Genomic DNA, 23,057 nt, shown 5'->3' with positions numbered 1-23,057 from the left:
ACACTTGAGTTTATTACTCGTCTCAACTTACATAATTTCCTTGTATCGTCATATTAAAAGTATTCATATATGTACATATTGTGATACATATCATTCTCTTACCATTTCTTCATAAACATATATCACTCATTTCATTATATCAATATATCATGTACCATCATTTCCATGTATTTCGTATAAATATCAAGAAACATGTATGAACTCAATAATAATCAAATTTTCATATACATATACTTTCCACATTACGTGTCCATATAACATGTACAAATCATATCCATATATTTCAAATTTATTTCCGTAATAATTCGTCTCGAATTTAGATTATCTCATACCAGAATTTTATCCATTGAACTATTTAAATATTAATGGATACACGGGTAGTACACACAAAGTGTATAATTCTGTAATCCGTCAATTCATATACATGTATGCTATTGCCAACATGTAAACGGGAAGCTCTTTCGAGCCATATAACGGGAAGCTCATGTGAGCCATGAAATGGGAAGCTCATTCGAGCTGTATAATAGGAAGCTCATAAGAGCCGTAATTAAAAAGTTCAAGCGAGCCAATATCGAGAAGCTCCGGAGAGCCATTAATCAGGAAACTCACAAGAGCCAGTTATCGCGAAGCTCTGAAAAGCCAATTATCGAAAAGCTCATAAGAGCCATAAACGGGAAGCTCGCAAGAACCATATAACGGGTAGCTCCATAGAGCCATATATCGGGACGCTCATAAGAGCTACGGTGTATCCACAACACATGTAGGATCACAACCAAATCGGGATGCTCCGAAGAGCTATTAACAGGAAGCTCGCGAGAGCCAAATATCGGGATGCTCGTAAAAGTTGTGGTGTGTCCGCAACAGATGCAGGATCACAACCAATCGGGAACCCTGTATCCATCGAATTTCATTTATTCAAACGAGATTTAATATTTGTCAGATATATGATTGATTTTCATACATGACAATTACACAGTTCACATACATAACATTCAATTTAAACATATAAATATACAATTTTAGTTACACGAACTTATCTGGCTAAATTGCAGAAATACTAAAGTTCAAGGATATTTTGGTAATTTTCTATTTTCCTCGATTTTCCACCCGATCTTGATCTAAATTAATAATTTAATTCAATATATTAATTTAGACGATAAAACAATTCATTTCATGCAATCTGGTATTTCTGACATTTTTGTAAAATTGCCCCTAAAGTTTTACTTTTATTCAATTTAGTCCCTAAACCCAAAAAATGCAACTTAACCATTTTTAATACAAATCCAAGCTAGCTGAATATTCATGGAATTATATACAACCCATTTTTGCAATTATTTCACATCAAACCCTTCTATTTATATTATTTCAATAATTTAGTCCCTAATTGAAAAATTCATTAAAATCACTTAAAAAATACTTTTAAATTACAACTAATATCTTAAATTCATAATTTACCATCAAAATTCATATAGATTCGTCAATGGAAACATCCAAAATCTTTAACAGTTTCAAAATCGAAGGTATGGGTTAGTTAGACCTAGTTGTAACGATCTCAAAAACATAAAAAGTAAAAGAAACGGGTGAAAGATGGCTTATTATGCATGAATTAAAGCATGGCCGAACCTTGGTTCTTCTTGCCATGATGTTTCAGTGGTTTGGAGAAGATGATAAGTACCAAAATATCTTTCTCCCTTTTTATTTTACTTATTTTAATTTAATTCATCAAATTACCATATTACCCTAGTTAATAATTAATTTAAAACACCAAATATATGCTCATATTTTTCCATCACATAAATATATGGCACAATTACCATCAAAAGAAGGTTTAATTTCAAAAATGGTCCTTCAATTTAATTAAATTCTAACTAAATAAACTTATTTACAATTTAATCCCAAACTTATTAGGACTAAAAGAAAAATTAATCCAAAAGCTAGTGGAATCAATCATAACACCGTCGCTTGGAAACTTTGACCATGGTTTAATTACCATTTAAGTCCCTTTTCCTTTATCAATTACCCATTTAGTCAAATAGTGATTAAATTTTACATCTTTTACAATTTAGTTCTTTTTAATTAATTAACTATCGAAACGTTAAATTTTTTTAACAAAACGTTAATACCACCTTAATGCCACTCCGTAAATATTTATAAAAATATTTATGGCTCGGTTTATAGAAACGAGGTCCCGATACCTCACTTTCTAAAATCACTTGACCTAGAATTTTACCACTCGAACCTAATAATTCATTATAAATTATAAATTACCAATTCTAAAATATTTTTAAAACCATATTTGACTCGTAAATATTAAATAATAAAATTTACGAGCTTACTCGCCAGATTTGGTGATCTTGAACCACTATTTCTGACACCACTGAAAATCAGGTTATTACATACAGCCCGGATGAGCTTCCTGTTACATGGCTCATATGAGCTTCCCGTTATATAGCTTGAGAGAGAGCTTCCCATTTATGTGCTCGTATGAGCATTCCCGAATATGAATTGACGGAATACAATTTTGTACACTTCGTGTGTACTACCTATGTATCCATCGAATAATGAATGATTCAACGGGCAAAGTTCTGACATGGAATAATATGAATCTGAGATAAATTGTTACGAGTACATATACTTGAAATACAAGGATATGATTTTTACATGTTTCATGAATACTTGATGTGAAAAGTATAAGTATATGGAAATTGATTATTGATGAGCTTATATATGTTTCTTGATATTCATTAGAATTACATGACTAACATGCTTGATGAGGATATGTGCTTAGGCAATTGACCAAATTGCTTTGGATGTATTTTATATGCTTACCTTAAATGTAAATAAATGGTAAGTTAATTTTCCATTATACGAACTTACTAAGCTTTAAAGCTTACTTTGTTTTATTTCCTCCGTTTTATAGTAACTCGGAAGCTCGTTAAGGTTGGAAGCTGGTCGGAGACACATCACACTATCCATCGGCCCAATTCGGTATAAATAGTAAATTACGTTTGGTTATAATGGCATGTATAGGTTAACTAGCCAATGTTAATATGAAAATGATTTTGGTTGTAAATAGACATTGGAATGGCTTGTGATGATCATATTTTGATTTGTATGTAAATGGCCTTATCATGTTTAATGTGTGCTAGTATGGTTAAATGATGGATAATTTTTAAACATATTGATAGTTGGTTTGAAATTGGTAAATTAGGTACAAATGAGTTTATATATGCATATGGTCAAGTTGGTAAGTAAAGATTCTTGAATGGATGTGGTAAGATGTTAAGTATAAAACTTGATTTTGGTTGGATTTGAATGTCTTGTATTAGCTTGAAAACATATTTAAGTGTTTATGTAGGTGGAAGGCAAATTTGGGTAAGAAATATGGCTTGGAAATGACCTTATTTTGTCCACACGGGCATGTGTCTCAGCCATGTGTGACACACAGCCTAGCATATGGTTATGTGTTTCAGCCGTGTGTCCCCTGCATCTTTAAAATTCAAAACAGAATGCTCAGAATTTTTCACACGGCCTGGCATACGGGTGCGTGGCTTGGCCCTGTGAGCCCTGCACCTATTTAATGCAAATTTTTATGTTCACACGGCCTAGCACACGGGCATGTGACTTGGCCGTGTGACCCAAGTCAGAGAGTTACACAGGTACTAACACGGGCTAGGGCACGGCCGTGTTCCATATTTCGAATGCCCACACGGCCTAAGACACGGGTGTGTCACTTGGCCGTCTGAGCCACACGGCCTGATCACATAGGCGTGTGTCCCTTGCACCTTAGAAAAATATTGAGATTTTGCAAAAAATTCTCTGAGTACCCGATTTAGTCCCGACTTGTTTCTAATGTATGTTTTAGGCCTCGAGGGCTCATATAAGGGGCTTTATGAATAATATCAGACGTGAATGTTAAATAATATGAAATGTTTGTATTTGATCTGTTTATTCCGGTAATGCTCTATAACCCTGTTCCGGCGACGGATATGGGTTAGGGGTGTTACAATAAGTGTTCCGTTGATCTCCTATTAAAAATAGAATTAGCCTACCATTAAATAAGCATAAAGTAATTTACCTAAAGTCAATGTGAATATCTAATAAAAAAGCCTTTGACATGATTTTCGTTAAGGACTAGAATTGTCGAAAATATCTTAATGTAGTCTTCTATGAAAAACAAATATCTTGAATAAGAAAAATAGATTACGTTGAAAGTCTTCACATTTTCAGCTCAACAAAATGTTGAAAGAAATTTAATTAAATACTCCAATTTTAATAAAAAAATGTGAAAGTAAGATGAGGTATGAAATGCAAAACTAAAATTACATTTTGGTGCACTAATAAAGTTTTGGATAGAATGATGGCAAAGTCAAAGTGAATAAGATAAGAAGTTCCATTTTCACTGTACATCACCCCTCCATAATATTTTCCACCACTCCCATTATCTTTTTCAAAACATAAGAGAGTAATAAGATGATTCTTGGCTTCAACGAACTTACTTCCAATTATCGGCTAAGTAATTAGTGTAAAATGTGGGGCATAACATTTTTGTAAGATTAGATTAAAAAAATCGAAAAAAAAAATTTAGATTAATCAAATCGAATTGTTATTTTTAAATCAATTTAAATAAGTAATTTAGTTTATTCAAATTGAATTTTTGCAATTAGATATAACCAAAAAATTTAATAACAATTTGGTGAAATACCTCTTGAGTTCACTCCAATTTCAAAATTGTCATAAAAAATATAAAATAATTCAAAATAATCTTTAAAAACTCAATATATATATTTATATAATATTCAAGATTTTCTTTAAGGAATTTATAAAAAAAAACTTAAAATTTCAAAAATTTATTTATTTATTCAAACTGATAAATTTTAGGATTTAAACAGATAAGTCATCAAATATATATGCTTTCAAATTTATGTGCTCTAACTTATAATTTAATAATACTGACAATAAAATTTTAATCTAACCTATTTAATCCCTTTTTAATTTAACTTAAACAAATTTATTTGAATCGATTTAGATGAATTTTGTTTCAGGTGATAAAAAAATTTTCAAACTAAACAATATAGACTCATGAACAAAAATAATTTAAAATTTTTTACTCAATTTAATCCAACAATTACTCCTTTACCATCGTACCATTGAACTCAATCTCTCTGCGTTGCAATTTGGAAATTTAATCGTTTAGGCTGCACTGTGTATGTACCCATAAGAGTATGGATTTGCTATTAAGACCACCCAAACACTTTAGTCAGGCCCAGAATACGATTTGAATTAGACAGGTTTCAGCAGACAATCACAGATACAAATGTTTGGCTGACAGCATATTTGATATCTGGAACTTAGAATTTTGGTAATCATGAAGAAATAGGGTAAAAAAAAAAAAGTACTTACATTTCATTCTTAAACATAACAATTGCAAAATCAATGGCAGTACGAATTATTAAATGATATAAAACTAGAAATAAATAAAATTTGATTCTCCAAGTGGCTTCTTGAGAACTACCTACCATGTTCCAAGGTAACGGTTAGCTCATTTTGGGAAAATGTCTCTGGTTTGCTAGATGAAGAAGCTTTGCTAGAAGGGCATCGCCTGACTACGAATGCCGGTTGTTTTGGTGCCGGAACCGATGCATTCTCGCTGCCGAGCATGAAAACTACCTGTGACATGGTGGGACGATCACCGGGGTCTTCTTGTACGCACAGCAGTCCTACGTTTAGACACTTTAGCAGCTCGTCTGCTTTGCAACTCTCACGCAGTGCCTGGTCCAGTAAATCCATTGCCTTGCCTGTTTTCCACATATGCCATGCCTGGGAAGAGTTGTACAATATGCAAAGATGGCAGTAAGTAGAGAATAAGATCAAATATTGTAGGAGGGTGAGTGAAATAGAACATAAATAACTTACATAACCTAGAAGGCTCAATGACTGTTCAGGCTGATAAAATCCGGTGTTCCTCTTCCCGCTGATGATCTCTATTACGACAACACCGAAGCTAAATACATCTGATTTGAATGAGAAAAGGCCGTCTAGTGCATACTCAGGCGACATATATCCACTGCAACATCAAAAGGTAAGAGACTATAAACCAATATGATTGTACAATAGGAGTCAAGTAAAGGCAAAGCTTACTAAGTTCCAACTACTCTATTTGTGTTTGCAGAAGTTTCTTTGCCACCAAAAATCCTTGCCATCCCGAAATCGGAAATCTTTGGATTCATCTCCTCATCTAGTAGAATGTTGCTTGTTTTTAGATCTCTGTGAATTATTCTCAGCCTTGAATCTTGGTGGAGATATAGAAGGCCTCGAGCAATTCCCAATATTATACGGTATCGCATATCCCAGTCGAGTAGAATGCATAGCTTCCGATCTTGTTAAGGTATGTCATTTCCATTGAAGAACATATCTTTAGTGACTGCTTAGTTTCTGTGAATACATATATATAATATTCGATAAATACACATTTGACTCACCAAATATGAAGGAGTCTAAGCTTTTGTTAGGCATATACTCATAGAGTAGCATCTTTTCATCTCCTGCAACACAATAGCCCAATAGTCTAACGAGATTCCTATGTTGAAGTCTTGCAATCAGGACCACCTCATTTTTGAATTCCTCTAAGCCTTGCCCTGAACCACTTGAGAGCCTCTTTACAGCAATCTCTTGCCCTCCGGGGAACTTACCCTGGTAATAGGTTCCAGTTTCACGCATTCCTTTATAACCAAACAAAGCTAGAAGATGAAATTTAAACAGTAGTAGAATAAGAATCTATTACCTTATAAACTGGTCCGAATCCCCCTTGCCCCAGCTTGTTTGCGTTTGAGAAGTTTCTCGTTGCAGAAAGAATACTTTCTAAATGAAAAAATGGTACCTCTATTCCGTCTGTATCATCTTCTTTAAACCGCCCTGAATCGATTAGGTCTTTGACATGTCTCTCACTGGCACTGCCATATAAGTGAAGTGCAGATTTTCTTTGAATGTTTCCCCATATCCCTGAATTTCAAGTAAACATTACCCTTTTAACCATATAGAATAGCCATTAAAAAAATTGTAATTCAAGTTCTGAAACGAAAGACAAGAAAATTGGGGTGCTAGTTACCTTCTCCCTCGACCTGTTTTCTTCTCTTCAAGTAAACATAACCAATGGCGCTTGACACAATGGTTATAACGATTGCGCTAATACAAGCTATTACCAGAGTTAGAGACAAAGCGATCTTTCTGGTTGAAGACTTGTATTTCTTTTGTCCATAGCCACTATCTGCAGGAACAGTGAAGGACCCTTTTAAGTTTTGAACTATTTGAGGACATACTGAAAATAATGGTGTTATTCTACCTTCAGTGCAATTCACACTCAAGTTATCCCATTGAAAGTTTGTATTGCAGAGGCACCTTTTCTTTCCATTGCTTGTTCCATTACAAGTTGAATTTGGCCAATCTTTGCAATCTGTAGGTGAAGAGCAGGTTGGTTCCAATGGAGGATCCCAGCCTATCTCTACTTCATCTGCAGTACATCTGCTAGTAACATGAAATGGTGATGGCTGCTTGAACCGAAATAAATCATCACCTGAATTTCCAGCCTTACAATCGTTTGCATCGTTGGTTTGAATGATGAATTTTCGTGTTTCTGGACTTATGCTTGTGACCCTATAAGTGCCAATAGGAACATCGAAGGTAACTTCCCCTGAAGAGATGTTGCAGTGAAAATTGAGATACATGGCGTCACCACATTTTGGTCCAGTGCTAAGTGGATATGGAATCAGGTTTGTGCCACAAGTCTCACAACTTCTTCTGGTTGATTCTGCAAACATAAAACGACTTCAAATTTTATCTGCATGTTTTCTCAGGGATTACATTTTCACACAATGTTGACTATGGCCTGAGAGGCTTCTCATAAATCTATATATTGCATCTAAAATAGAAAGGGGATAGTCATAAAGCAAAATGTACCATTAACTTATCAAGGATTATGAATTCAAGCGAATTTGGGAAGGAAAAGAATTGTACCTACATCAGAAACGGGTAACCGGACATTAAGGTTACGGCCACCTTCGTACTCTTCCTGGATATTGTTGAGATCTTCCAACCAAATCCAGCATGCAGCAAAGCGGCTACCACCTTGTTGCATATTATCAGGTTCTTCATAGGAATACGCCTGGCACTGACAGTTGCTAAGGCACTCAAATTTGCATTCCATTTCATCCTTAGCATTAAACTGAGAGTCTGGATTCCCCACTTCCATCATATTCAAACTCAAGAACGTATCGATCTTAGCCTTCTTGTTGCATATCCTCGAGTTTCTAGTGCATCCATCAGAATAATCCTGGTTATTCCAATTTGCAGGGGAGCTAGGTGCAAAGCCAGGCAAACATTTACACATCAAGTCATTGTTACTGTTGCAGCTACCGAAATTTCCACATGCATTGTAGATACTGCATTTATCTCTAGGCTCAGCCCAAATCACGGACCAGATCTTCCTGGAATCCCACTTGAAATACTGAATTTGACCGGAGAAACTGATAATCATCCTTGTATCGCTGTATAATGACGAGGTAAGATGTGGCATGGACTCGTTGTGGAGTACAACAGTGGTAAAATTTGACAAAAAGAAAGAAATTGCTGATGGCATGGCTGAAGGCATCCCATCAGGGCCAATGAATTTACCAGAAACACCACTTTTCCAATACCTTGTTGTTCTTTTCCAAATAATGAACTGGTTTACTCTTTCTTGGTCTATCTGAAATGTGAAATTCCCTGGAGCTGGATCATCAAAACTTTTCCAAGAAGTTAGTACCATATTTTCATCCATTCTCATCCCTGGAAGAAATGTATCAGTGGGATTATGAAAACTCTCCCATATAATGCTTTCTGAGTGGCTTTCTTGTTCTTCATTGAAGAGCACCAGGTTCCCAGTATCTGTCAGTTTGGCTTTTTTATATCCAGAAGGCACTGCTTTAAGATTCGTTGACCAGAAAGATTCCCCATTTCCATTCAGCATCTTGAGGTTGCCATCTTCTCCAACAACAAAGACTCCACTATCATCTAAAAGTGGCTTGTCTCTATTGGCAACCCATACGACCGTTTGCGGGTTTGAGCCATAATACCATATCCCCAAGTATCTCCTGGTGTTGGAGCTTCCATTAGGAGGAAAAAATCCAAGTTCAAACTTTTTTCCTGGCGAAACCAGGCTATCTCCTTCACCATCACTGATCGAACTGTTTGATGTTATGGTCTCTTCAGCAGAAGAACAAAGAATGTAACTGCAAAACACAAGTGTGTGCAAAATTAATGAGGGTAGCATCTGTCTTAACAAACGATTCTTGCAGTAATGATTTTTGTTTTGAGTATCAAAAACTAGGGAGACAATCATTAGCTTAGGAACCACCTGTTGTGTAGAAATTTTCATATTCTCTTCTCTATGTAACAAGTGATGTGCTGTTGTTTTCCATTATCTAAAAACGCCCCCACCAAGCACAAGGCAGCTAATACTGTTCAGGAAATCGACTGTCAAGGATGATGGTGAAATATTGTCGCATATAGCTGGAATAGGATTTTTAAAAAGTGAATTTTCCCTTGTGATTTTACTCTTATGCTTTTCCAGGTACCACCGCCAATTGTATTTCGGATTCAATGTTGTTAGTCTAAAAGTAGTCCATTGCTGGTCTTTAAACCTGAAAAAAAAAACCCTCATAGGGTGTGTTTGATAGGGCTCCAAATCTCGATCTCAAACTATGAACACACCTTTATTTGGGAAACTTAAAAAGTTGAATTCTGGTGATAGAGGGGGTTGGCAATGGCATAGGTAAGAGTGGGATCAAAGGTGATTGGATGGTTTGGGCCAAGAAGTCAAGGCGCTTGGATTTTTTGGTCATTAGAAGGGACCCCCTTCACTTTAATTTGTGTTTTTTAGTCTTCTTCTGTGATTAAGATATGATCACTGATTTCGCGGGACTCCATGCACTTCCTCTTTTCACCATTTTAGCTTTATTACATTATATTAGATGAAAGCGACCCCATTTAGACTATATTGTCAATGTTTATGGCTTTTTTTTTCAAGTGTGGCAGTCGCTTTCATGATCCAATACCAGAAACTAAAGCAGCAAGTCGTTCAGTAAGAAATGGCAGCTACGTTGCAGGAAACATGGGGCCAAATGACTCCAAGCACCTCCCTCTTTCTTCCCCTTTCCTCCTTTCACCGTTTTTTTTCTGCTGCCAAATTAAAATTAAGATTTTGAGGATAATAAATCGGATTATAACTGAATTTTTTACTGAATTGAACAAATATTTTAAAAAAACTATTTTCAAAAGCTCCGATAACCCTGCTAGGTCATCTCGATGACTAATATGATCTTCTAAATTTGGGTCTAATGTGTAGGTCGGATTGGGGAGATTACAGGAATAGTGAGTGGTGTCAGTGTTTCCCAGAAGCGACTGTTTTTCATCTTCCTCGCTTAAAATCAGATCATAAACCCATCTTGTTATCCATGAACTCCCCCAAACAAGCTCGGAATAATAGGCCTTTTCATTTCTTAGCCCCTTGGGTTAATCATCCGTCTTTTGCACAACTTGTTCGTGACAATTGGAGATATGGGGCGGACATATCGGGTAATCTTGGCTCACTCACTACGGAACTAAAAAGATGAAATTCTAAGGTTTTTGGTCTTATTGTTAGAAAGAAACACTGGCTTGCTCATCGTATTGATAAGGTTCAAGCTGCATTAGACCGGAGGTGTTCAAGTTTCCTTTTGGAACTTGAATGTAATTTGCGTGTTGAGTATGAAAAGGTCCTTGATGAGGAAGATTTACTATGGAAACAAAAATTGAGAATAGATTGGATTCAGTTTGGAGACTAGAATACGAAATTCTTCCATAATAAGCACTCGTTAGGCAAAATTTAAACAGAATTTCTACTTTAAAAGTTGGAGATCTTTGGTGTAATGACATTGAGGTTCTTTAAGAGGAGGCAGTCTAATACTTCTCTTCACTCTACTCTTTGATGATCAAGCTCTTGGCTTGTTCCCTTTACATGGTTGTTTCCCGACTTTAGATTCTGGCTCTCTAGATTTTCTAGCTTTGGATGTCACTAATGAGGAAATTTGTAATGCTTTGTTTAGCATGGGATCCTTGAAGGCTTCGAGTTCGGATGGAATCCATGCTTTGTTCTACTAGAGTCAATAGGATACAATTGGTTCAGACATGTGTAATTAGGTGCGTGGAGTTTTTCTAGTCATACCCTTAGTCGTAGCATTAATAAGATTTTTTTGGTTCTTATCCCTAAAACTAAAAATCTTAACTCTTTGGCCCAGTTTTGTCCAATTAGCCTTTGTAATGTTTTATACAAGATTGCCACAAAGTTTATTGCAAATCGGTTCAAGTCAGTCTTCCCTTCTCTTATTGCACAGAACCAAGGTAGCTTTGTGGTAAGAAGGCAGATTATTGATAATATTATCATTGCTCAAGAAATTGTACACTCGATGCGTAAAAAAAGGGAAGAAAAAATGAATGGCCATTAAAGTAGATTTGGAAAAAGCCTATGATCTCCGTTGGGATTTTATCGAAGACACTTTAGTAGATGTTGGTTTTCCGTCAAATTTGTCTAGGATAATCATGAAATGTATTACAACGGTTTCCATGCAAATTATGTGGAATGGGAAGCTTTCGAATGAGTTCTCCGAGAAGGGGTATTAGGCAAGGTTGCTCTTGGTCTCCTTACATTTTTTTTTACGTATGAAGAAATTGGGTCAACTTATCCACAGAATAGTTGAGGACAAGACTTGGAGACCAATTGTGCTGGGGAAGAATGGATCACCCATCTCACATATTGTTAGGATCGTCCCGAATAAGCAACGAACAAGTAAAAATAGTAGAAGAAATTGAGAAGATGAACACACAAATTTAACGTGGAAAAACCCCTTAAAAGAGGATAAAAAACCACGGGCAAAGATAATTTTACTATAATGGCAAAAGAATGAAGAGTACAAAAGATGGAGATAAAAACTAAACCCCGAAAACCCGAAAAACAAAGAACCCTCAAACGTAAACACAAAATTCTCTGAATGTGTTATGAGTTCTAATCTAATGGGTGTCTCTTAATTCTAATATTGTAAAGGAGCCTATTTATAGGCTAAATTAGTAAGTCAAATAAACTATACTAATAAATGCTAAATATATTATACTAATAAATACTAAATCTTCTAGAAAGAAAATATATTTTTGTTTAACTTGACTTGCAAGCAATCTCTTAGAATTTGGGTCACACAATTCTAACAATCTCCACCTTGACACAAATTCTTTCAATGCCATCTTTGCCAAAACCCGCCACGGGCCTATCTTGAACTATGCAGGGAATTAACTGAGTCGAATCTATGCTTAGAAGCTGGAAGACTTCTAGCCTTCGACTTGTGCACTGCCAAATCAAAACTAACCCGGGTCTGATTTTCACGAATACAGTGCCCTAACTTTTCAAAACCTGCATCCAAAAGAGAACCTCTCTTCAACGAAACGGTCATACCTTTTTCCCTCCTATGACCAAGTTGCCTCCGCTTCAAATGAGTTGACTTTGACTCCGTAACGGACGAGGGACGTCCGATTTCACCGGTCACTGTAGAACCTTCCAGAATATAAAGACTGACGGTTCTTTTACCTTTTAACAAAACGAGAGCTCCACGAGATACTTTAATGTCGCTCGACTCGATGTTGATTCTACATCCTTTCAAGTCTAAAATACTCAAGGAGATGAAATTCTTTCGTAAATCAGGTACATACCTGACATCTGAGAGTGTCCTAATCGTCTCATCGTGTATCCTAATTTTAACAGTACCAATACCGATTATTTTACTATATGAATCGTTTCCCATGTGCACAACTCCACCTTCAACTGAACTGTATGTGGAGAACCATTCTCTATTAGGACACATGTGGAAAGAACATCCTGAATCTAGGATCCACTTAGACGTAAGCTTGGAATTATCGCTCGTTGACACTAACAAGAAATCATCATCGCCTTCATCGACCAAATTAGCACCAGCTACATCTTCCTCGTTACTCTCAGCAGCTTTTTTATTTCGCAGTTTATAACAATCTACTTTGACGTGACCTAACCTTTTACAATAGCGACACCTTTTGTCTCGTTTCTTTGATGCTACCAAAACGGAAGCTTGCCTATCTGCTTTGCTATTCAAACCAAACTCATTGTCGAGTTTGTCTCTACTCAACAAATGACCCTTCACATCTTCGAACAAGAGTTTGTCTCTGCCATAAATCAGGGTTTCCCTGAAAGACTTGTATGAAGAGGGTAAAGAGCATAATAACAGCATAGCTTGATCTTCATCGTCAATATGAACCTCAACGTTCTTTAAATCATTTAAAAGAGTGATGAATTGACTGATGTGATCTTTAAGAAGCTCACCTTCGTTCATGCGAAACGTAAATAGACGTTGTTTCAACACTAAACGGTTAGCCAGAGACTTAGTCGCATAAAGAGTTTCTAACCTTTTCCACAAGGCGAATGAGGTCTTCTCCATCAATACCTCCTGCAATACTGTATTCGCGAGGCACAACTGGATTGCAGACAAGGCCTTTTCATCAAGCTCTTCCCATTCTGTTTGATTTAGATTCTCAGGCTTTTTCCTTGTAACAACCTTTTTCAAGCCATTTTGAACTAGAATTGCCATCATCCGAACTTGCCACAGATTGAAATTTGTCTCACCATCGAACTTCTCAATTTCAAACCTTGTTGCTGCCATCTCTGAACGGGCTGATCTATGAAAGTTAAACTAGCTCTGATACCACTTGTTAGGATCGTCCCGAATAAGCAACGAACAAGTAAAAATAGTAGAAGAAATTGAGAAGATGAACACACAAATTTAACATGGAAAAACCCCTCAAAAGAGGATAAAAAACCACGGGCAAAGATAATTTTACTATAATGGCAAAAGAATGAAGAGTACAAAAGATGGAGATAAAAACTAAACCCCGAAAACCCGAAAAACAAAGAACCCTCAAACGTAAACACAAAATTCTCTGAATGTGTTATGAGTTCTAATCTAATGGGTGTCTCTTAATTCTAAGATTGTAAAGGAGCCTATTTATAGGCTAAATTAGTAAGTCAAATAAACTATACTAATAAATGCTAAATATATTATACTAATAAATACTAAATCTTCTAGAAAGAAAATATATTTTTGTTTAACTTGACTTGCAAGCAATCTCTTAGAATTTGGGTCACACAATTCTAACACATATCTTTTTCGCGATGATCTTTTCTTATTTGTAGAAGCGAATATTGATTAGGCAAAAAGAATTAAGGATGCTCTTAATACTTTTGGAGCTGCTTCGGGACATAAAGTTAATCGGCTTAAAACCACTGTGTTCTTTTCTAAGAATATTGATTCTAACTATGCTAATGCTATTTGTAGGGTTCTTGGTTTTCGTCAAACTGATGATTTGGGGATATATTTGGGCATGCCTCTTTTTCATCGACAAGTAACAATGAATACCTTTAAATTCGTTATGGATAAGGTCAAACGAAAGTTGAACAACTGGAATGCCAAAATGCTTTCTATGGCAAGGTGGGTCACTTTAGCTCTGTCAGTTTTGTTGTCTATACCCAATTATTTTATGCAAACTTTGAAAATCCCTTCTAGCATTTGTGTAGAAATTAAGAAGATTGCTTGGGGATGTATTTGGGGGAGTTCAGCGGCTAATCAAAAACCGCATTTGGTAAGGTGGGGGATTGTTGTCAGCCTCTGTCTAATGGGGGATTAGGTATCTGATGCCTTAAAGAACAAAATGATTCTTTTGTGCTTAAGTTGGGTTTTAATCTCCTTACTAACAAGCAAGCTTTGTGGGTTAAGGTGCTCCGAGCCAAGTATAAGCTTTTTGAGGACCGCCCTGAGGATATTTTAGGTAGTAAGTGTTCTTTCGTTTGGAGATCGCTTGCTAAGGTTTGGTCCCTTTTGCGCCAAAGTCTTCTTTGGTCGATTGGTGATGGGAATCTTATCAAATTCTGGACAGATAGTTGGTTAACGGAGGTGGGTCTTCTTATTAATTATTGTCTGGATCATTCTCTTATTGATGAATCTGTCACCCTTCAAGAGGTAGTGACTAGGAGGGTAACTAGAATTAGGATTATATACAGTGTTTTTTAAATAATGATATTCTTACTTATATTGTGGGCATACCGACTCCAAATTCCTTAGTGGGTCATGATGCTATTATTTTGAATTGGGCCACTAAAAGTAATTTTATTGTAAAAGTAGCTTATAGTATGCTAATGAAAGCAACCTAAACCAACTAGGGGTTAAATGGAAGCGTGTTTGGTCTTTGATTGGTCCACAACATGTTCGTCATTTCATTTAGTTAGTATTTAAATGTCATCTTTTTACTAATGCGGAACGTTGTAGGAGAGGTTTATCAAAGGACCCTTCGTGTAAGCTTTGTGGAAGCGTTGAAGAATCTTGTATTCATGTGTTATAACACTATTGTAATGCAAAAGAAGCGTGGGAGCAGATCATCCCCTCGAGGCTATCATCTCAAATTTTCCCTTATTCATTGGAGGATTGGCTTTCTGCTAATTTTATGAATGAACTTGATTTAGTCTTTCAGGATGTGGATTGACCATCTTTATTTGTTTGCTTGAGGATTTGGAAATAAAAGAATTTTTGTATGTTCCAAGATGCTCCTTTTAACATAATCAGTGTGATCTATTCTTCGTGGTGTTGGGCGAGATCCATTAAGCAGAGGCATGTCAATTCAGGTAGAAGTACTATAAATCGTATTAGGGATCAAAGGTAGGTTTCATCGCCTACTGGTTCTTTTAAACTAAATACAGATGGCGCTCATAATCCGAGTTCGGGACTTGCCTGTTCAGCAGTAGTGGCACGTGATGAGCATGGTAGATGGATGTGGGGAAATGGAAGAAACATTGATAGATGTAGTGTATAGCAAGCTGAGCTTTGGGCTATTTGTGAGGGTCTCCAATTAGCATGGGAAGCTAATTGGGAAAATGTTATTGTTGAGACTGATTGTGCTCTAGCTATCAAAGGTATCCATAGTGATATCAGATGTCATTCAAACGGAGATTTGGTGATGCGAATCCAAGAACTGTGCAGATGCAAGAGGAGAGTAGTCATTAAGCAAATACCAAGGAGTTGAATTATAACTCTGATATTTTGGCTGACTTGATGAAAGGTTTTCCTATTGGTGCTCGAATTTTTCATGTTGCTCCTTCATTGGTTGATAATCAAATATGGTTAGACAGACGTTTTCTGTTATCCAACCCTGTTGCTACTGTTAGTTCATAATTGATTTTTCTTTTTATTTTGTTACCAGAAAAAATATTTAAAGCAATATTAAAAACTATAGTAAACAAATTAAAAATGTGGGTATAAAAATAAAAATTAATATTTATAAAATATTAAAAGTCCCCTTTAATTAGGGGGTGTAAATGAACAGAACGTTCGGTGAACTGTTCGTGAACCATTCGTATAACGTTCGTTTATATTTGTTTATTAAGCTAAATAAACGAGTATGAACAAAATTTTTATATTCGTTTAATAAACGAACAAACACAAACAGAGGTGTGTTCGGTTCATTTATGTTCACGAACAAGCTTGTTTAAAAGTTTGTTTGGTGGCTTGTTTATAAGCTCGTTTATTTATTAATGATATTTTCTTATAAAAATTCCATTAGTATATATTAATAAAATTATCTTAAAACTCGTTTATTGTTCCATTAATATATATTAATAAAATAATCTTGGTCTGTATTTTTTTCATTAATAATATAATTATTAATATTTATATTTGAGTATTTTATATCTAAACAGTATATATTTGTGTATGTATTTATTGTTTGTTTGTTTATTCATTATTTATTAACATTTTTCGTGAATATGATCAATTAAGTTAAATGAATATATTCATGAACATTAAACAAACGAACATGAACACGCAGAATTTTAAATAAACGAACGTGAACAAAATTTTGAAATTTTTAACGAATACAAACTGAACACGAATAAACTTAAAAATAAATAAATGAATATGAACAAAAATTTATTCGTTCAAACTCGATTCATTCACAGCCCTACCTTTAATGACCTCAGAAGGAGTTGAAAATGTATAATATATAGATGAAAGAAATGTAAGAACAAAGGCTAATAATCCTGGTTGCGTACATAGAAGTTGAAGCAAAATGGAGATGGGGTACTTTTGAGGCATCCCGAAACTCAGGACCCATGGTATACGGAAAACTCTTGCTACTTGCTAGACAACCCATTACTCTATAATATATATTTTAATCCAAACGACTCATATGATTTTTGCCCATCACGGTGTTTGAATTTTTTTTATATTTCTGATTTCTCTCTTAAATTCCTTTTAATTATTTAATTAATTTGGGTTAATCAGCTCTTAATTATTTTTTTACCAAAAATATGTTAAATAATTTAGTGTCTATAATAATTGATTTTGATTGAGATAACTTGAAAAACAAAAATGAGTTTGTGAGTGAAAACATTTTTAATTCTGCTTAGAAATTAAGGAAGCATGTGTTTCAATACGCTCCAACTTATGTCTTATAATAATATCGATATCAATTAAATTAAAATTCAATTAACTATTATTAAATAATTTTTATATCCAATTAAATAATTTAACCTTTATTTTCATTAACCAATCTCATTTCTTTATTTTAATTTGATTTATCAATTTCCATCACTAATTTACTTCAAGACATAAAAATCGATAAATATATTTGAAAGGTACTTGTATTATAGGGATTTAATCAAATTAATTTCTTTACTGTTAAATAGATTAATTTAGTTCTCGTACTATTAAAAAGAATTAAATAAGGATAAATTAGAATAGAGTTAACATTTATTATTTTAAAAATATCATTTAGTGTTTAACAGAGTTAATATTTTTGAAGTTTTTATAGTTCTGTAAATAAAATTTTTTGTTTGGAATTGGACTGCAATTGAAAAATAATAATATCAAGACACTTTTTTTTCACAATAAATGTTAACTCTATTACAATTTGGACTTATTTTATTCTTTTTAATAGTATAAGGACTAAATTGATCCGTTTAACAATAGAGGGACTAATTTGACCCAGTCCCTATAATACAAGGACTTCCCATATACTTTAACCTATAAAAAACATTTGAGGTTTTTATTTTATTTTTTAATAAAATTATTTTTTTAAAATTGTAGTTGCAATAAAAATGTTGGAAATTACTTTTTATCAAGATCAAAAAATAAAATTACATAATTACTTTTAGTGCATAGTCATATTTTCGAACTCACTTCGACTTCTTTTTTTTAGAATTTTTTTTACATAAGCCCTAAATATTTTTCTTAAATAATTTTTTTATAAATAATTATATGTGGATGTATATATTAATATATGAGCTTTGATTTTTTTATATTGTTTTAAAATTATATGATGGACATTGAATGAAATATAAGAACAACATACATAATAATAGTACTTCTCCTAAATGGGAATCCTCCTTTACCACAAACAAATATACATGTTAAAAAAGGGAGAGAGAAAACCAGATTAACAAGATTCATGAGAAATACTGAAAATGAATAACAATAACAAACAATATTTGATGTCACAATAGCCTTCACCATCATCGGCCTTCATGAAGAGTGGAAGTGATTTCAGTTTTAGATTCCGCCTTACTAGACATAGAAGCAGTGCTAGAAAGTGTTGTCCTTGTCACAAAAGCTGGCTGCTTCGGAATAGGAAGGCTCGCAGTTTCGCTACCCAGCAATACAACAACGTTGGACATGGTGGGGCGTTCGCTGGGATCTTCCTGCAAGCATAACAGCCCAACATGCACGCACCTCAACACCTCACTCGCATTGCAACTTGACCGCAGTGTAGAGTCCATTAAATCCAATGGCTTGCCTTCCTGCCACAGTCTCCATGCCTGCAACATCATTTAGAATTGCTGTTGGCAAAGATATATGGACTGGGGTAGAAAGATTCATCTCTACTTACATAAGCAATTAGGCTTGGGGTATTTTCCACATAATAGAACCTCATGTTCGTTTTCCCGCTAATGATCTCAAGCATCACTACACCAAAGCTGAAAACATCTGATTTTACTGAGAAAACTCCATCTATTGCATATTCCGGCGCCATGTATCCACTACATTTTAAAACAATCTTTACGATTAGAAATGCATTACTTTCGTGTGTGTGTGTGTGTGTGTGATTTTGGGTTGAAATCAGCTGGAGAAAGGAAACTGATTTGTCCTGCTGTAAATAAGAAAATTTGAAACTCACTATGTTCCAACTACTCTAAGTGTGCTTCCTTCAGTCTGTTTCCCTTGGATCATCCTTGCAAGGCCGAAATCAGATATTTTTGGACTCATCTCTTCATCTAGTAATATGTTACTGGTTTTCAAATCTCTGTGAATGATTCTCAGCCTGGAATCTTGGTGAAGATAAAGCAATCCTCTAGCAACTCCCAGAATAATGTTGAACCGTGTCCCCCACTCCAATTGCTGGCTAAGTGATTCATCTTCAAATTTCCGAATCCAAGACCATAACATATATATCAGTGAGTACTCTATATATAATATATATATATGGTTTCTCTATGATTGCAAAACCAAATAGTCAATCAGGACTGAATAAGACATTAGATAAGGTTTCAGAGGCTAACCAAAAATGAAAAAATCTAAGCTTTTATTGGGCAAATATTCGTACAGTAGAATCTTTTCCTCCCCTTTTATGCAGTAGCCTAACAGCCTTACAAGATTTCGATGTTGAAGTTTAGCAATCAACACAACTTCATTTTTAAATTCCTCCAAGCCCTGCCCTGAAACACTTGCAAGCCTCTTTATAGCTATTTCTTGACCTCCTGGAAACTTACCCTGGGTTCATATTCATATTAGCCTTTTTTTAAGATAATAGTACCATCAAGAATAAACTACAAGAAAAAGAAATACCTTGTATACCGGCCCAAACCCTCCTCTTCCAAGTTTTTTTTCATCTGAGAAATTGTCTGTTGCAGCTAGTATGCTTTCAAAATCAAAGAAAGGTACGTCTATGCCTGTCCCGTCCTTTCCTTCCAAATGGCTCGACTCCATTAACTCTTTAACCCCTCTTTCAGTGTCATACCGATGAAGATGAGCTTTTCTTTGTTTTGCTGAATTCAGAAGAAACAAACATTATTGTGGATACAACCACCACTCATTGTTAAAAACTAACTGTATTTGGTGGAAGACACTGGATATGGATAGAATAAAAGGTGCTCCACAGTCCACACTTACCTCTCTTCTTTACCATTTTTGTTCTCCACAAGTAAATAGAAAGAATGGCACACAACAGGGCCATTGCAATTGGCAGAGATACTATGAGGTAAAGAGGGAGTGTCTTGCTTTTATTAAAAGAATCTCTTAGTTGTCCAGTAGCTGCTGCAAGACCAGTTCAAAATAGGTCAATAAATTTCATGCTAGGAGTGCTTCAGAGGTACCACCACCTTTAGTGGCATACTGGCATACAGACCAAAACTAATTTGCCACTGTTAGAGGCAAGTGCTATACCAAAATCTCAATGCATGAAATTTAATCCTAACCTGGAGAACAGGTTAAACCCAAGCCATCCCATCGAAAGGCACTATTGCAGAGACACCGTTTTTGTCCTGTTCCAGTTATATTGCAAGTTGAATGTGGCCACTCTTTGCAATCAGCCGATGAATTACAGGTTGGCTCTAATGGTGGCTTCCAAGTGATTTTCACTTCAATTGTACTCTTCAGTGGCGAATCATTAGTAAAGTTACTACTGCAACTGCTGGTCACATTGAATGGTGATGATCGATTGAGCTGCAGAATTTTGCTTCCCGACGAATGCATAGCATGACAATTTACTGCTTCTTTGGCCTGCATTTCAATATCAAATATGCTTGCCTTTGGATTGACATGGGTAACCGTGTAATTGCCACTAGGTGTCATGAAGCTTAGTTGGCCTGTAACCATATCGCAGTCGAAACTGTAGTACACAGGATCACCGCAGTTTGGTCCAGTGCTTAGGGGATAAGGGACCAAGTTTGTGCCACAAGGTAAACAACTTCTTGATGTCGGTGCTGCAAAGTAGAATAGATATTGTTAAATCGGGCTTATATTTCAGAGTTGAAGGTAATTGGTCCTGCAAGAGGTGAAAATTGAAAATTTGCCTTTAGAAGTTGTGTGTGCTGGTGTTTTTCCTTTCTGTTCTGGTATCTTAACCTTTAGGGTACATCAGATTGGCAGGAACAACAATATGCCTTTTATGCTGCATTTCAAAATAGTTGAATTTTCTTGAAGAGATCCTTTAGCTGATTTGTTTACATCAAAGTAATATCTATCAAGATTCTCAATCTATGCTATGCAAGCTGCCCATAGAATCTGCACTAAACTAGCCAACAGGAAAAGAGTACTGATCTATGCTTTGTGAAGAGTAAAATTACCGATATCAGACACTGGCACACGGACGTAGAGATCGTAACCGTCATCTTGATCCTCCTGAATGTTTTTGAGTTCCTCTGTCCAAGTCAAACATGAAAGTTGCCTGTCAGTCTTACTGGCATTTACTGTATATGCCTGGCACTGATTATTACTGAGGCATTCCTGATTACAGTTGTCTCCATTATTCATAATGAATGGTGATTCTGTATATTCCAATTTCATCCTTTTCAAGCACAAGAAGTCAGTTCCATATGATGTAGAGTTTCTGGAGCAACCATCCACAAATTCCCCAGCATTCCATTTCTCTGAGATTTTAGGTTTGAAACCTGGCAAACATTTGCATGGTAACTTGCTGTTGATATTACAAGAGCCAAAGTTCCCACAGTAATTGTACTTGCTGCATCTATCTTTCGGCTCCCACCACGTCAATGACCAATCTTTCATGCCCCTATCGAACTGCCAATATTGCAAATCCCCGGTAAAATTCATCACTATTCTTTCATTTTTGTGAACTTGTGTGTCATCCTCTGTAATATTCAAGTTGTTCACTAGTTCAAAGATTTTACCTGACTCCCTCCATGATCTCCAGTAAATGATACTCTTGTTCATGACAACAAGTCGATTTGCTTGCGGATCCTGCATGAAAATGAAATTTCCAGGTGCTGGATCATCTTCACTGGTCCATGAAGTTAAAACTAAATTTACATCATTCTTCATGCCAAAAAGAAATGTATCTGTTGGATGCTCAAAGCTTTGCCATAGTTTTCTCTCCAACCCATCAACATCAACATCATACAGAATTAAGTTACCAGTATCATTGAGCTTCGCCGTAATATTCGAACGTTTATACTGACCTGTATGCCAGTAAACCTTCCCTTTCTTGTCGGATAACTTGAGGTAACCATTTGCAATATGTAAAACTCCACTTTTATCTGAAAGCGGTTTTTCTCTATTAGCAACCCACACAACTGTTTGTGGATTGGAGGTGTACCAGATCCCTACATATCTCTTCACATTAGAGCTTCTAGATGGGCCAAAGAACCCCAACTCAAATCTATTCTCTGCTGAAACAAGAGTTTGTCCATCAACTACACTACTTTTCATTGTTATAGTATCTCTAGCAGAGCAGCCATGAAAAGAAGACAATATGACAGAGAGGATATGAAGTACTACTGACCACCTAGAAGTTCTTATCATCATCGTCTTCTGTACAGCATGACTTTCCTGCATACCATCGCTCTAAACAATACCAACAGATATGGGCTTGACGTACAAGATAATTATCGGTGGACTAAAACGAGTCAATAGCTAAATTCCAACTAATATTCCTCACTTTACAGATGCTACTTGTAGAAACTTTTTTTTTATTAAAAAAACGGGATCGATTTTTATTTTGAAAATGAAAATGAAAATGGGAGTTGCCACCAATTTTTTTTGATGAGCTGTGATTGGGTCACCTCGAAAAGTTGTTGCTTTTGATAAACAATTTAATTTTATTAAAACAACGATTTTGGTCCACGAAATTCATAAAGGCGGGTTCAGGAGTCGGTTACGTATGAGGAAGGGTTAGCACCCTCGTAACGC

The 23,057-nt window shown here is 35.4% G+C and overlaps 3 protein-coding genes across 6 annotated transcripts; 1 reads left to right on the top strand and 2 right to left on the bottom strand.

Moving 5' to 3' along the window:
- Window positions 1-5,300: 5,300 nt before the first annotated feature.
- On the bottom strand, window positions 5,301-9,727 carry LOC107886919 (G-type lectin S-receptor-like serine/threonine-protein kinase At4g03230). The gene is made up of 8 exons (XM_016811019.2): window positions 8,014-9,727; window positions 7,343-7,807; window positions 7,109-7,267; window positions 6,785-7,002; window positions 6,483-6,693; window positions 6,142-6,379; window positions 5,917-6,067; window positions 5,301-5,820 (listed from the first exon to the last, which is right to left on the bottom strand). The coding sequence occupies exons 1-8, from the start codon at window positions 9,410-9,412 to the stop codon at window positions 5,512-5,514; spliced, it is 3,150 nt and encodes a 1,049-aa protein (XP_016666508.2). The 5' UTR covers window positions 9,413-9,727; the 3' UTR covers window positions 5,301-5,511.
- A 1,781-nt stretch (window positions 9,728-11,508) lies between these two features.
- Window positions 11,509-16,310, top strand: LOC107887777 (uncharacterized). The gene is made up of 5 exons (XM_016812006.1): window positions 11,509-11,687; window positions 14,424-14,727; window positions 14,817-15,119; window positions 15,952-16,051; window positions 16,198-16,310. Exons 1-5 carry the CDS (start codon window positions 11,509-11,511, stop codon window positions 16,308-16,310), a joined length of 999 nt encoding a protein of 332 aa, XP_016667495.1.
- Window positions 16,311-18,499: 2,189 nt separating this feature from the next.
- LOC107886920 (G-type lectin S-receptor-like serine/threonine-protein kinase At4g03230) lies at window positions 18,500-22,789 on the bottom strand. Of its 4 annotated transcripts, none has more exons than XM_041089034.1 (8): window positions 21,476-22,789; window positions 20,606-21,112; window positions 20,301-20,444; window positions 19,977-20,176; window positions 19,691-19,901; window positions 19,309-19,546; window positions 19,021-19,171; window positions 18,500-18,970 (listed from the first exon to the last, which is right to left on the bottom strand). In XM_041089034.1, exons 1-8 carry the CDS (start codon window positions 22,701-22,703, stop codon window positions 18,962-18,964), a joined length of 2,688 nt encoding a protein of 895 aa, XP_040944968.1. In that variant the 5' UTR covers window positions 22,704-22,789; the 3' UTR covers window positions 18,500-18,961. The 4 variants fall into 4 exon arrangements, with proteins under 4 accessions (XP_040944968.1, XP_016666510.2, XP_040944969.1 ...); XM_016811021.2 differs by having other exon boundaries at window positions 18,500-18,949; XM_041089035.1 differs by having other exon boundaries at window positions 20,301-20,441.
- Window positions 22,790-23,057: the final 268 nt, after the last annotated feature.

Source organism: Gossypium hirsutum, chromosome D02 (assembly GCF_007990345.1).
Source record: "Gossypium hirsutum isolate 1008001.06 chromosome D02, Gossypium_hirsutum_v2.1, whole genome shotgun sequence".
NCBI classification, from domain to species: domain Eukaryota; kingdom Viridiplantae; phylum Streptophyta; class Magnoliopsida; order Malvales; family Malvaceae; genus Gossypium; species Gossypium hirsutum.
This window is presented reverse-complemented; position numbering and strand designations above follow the sequence as displayed.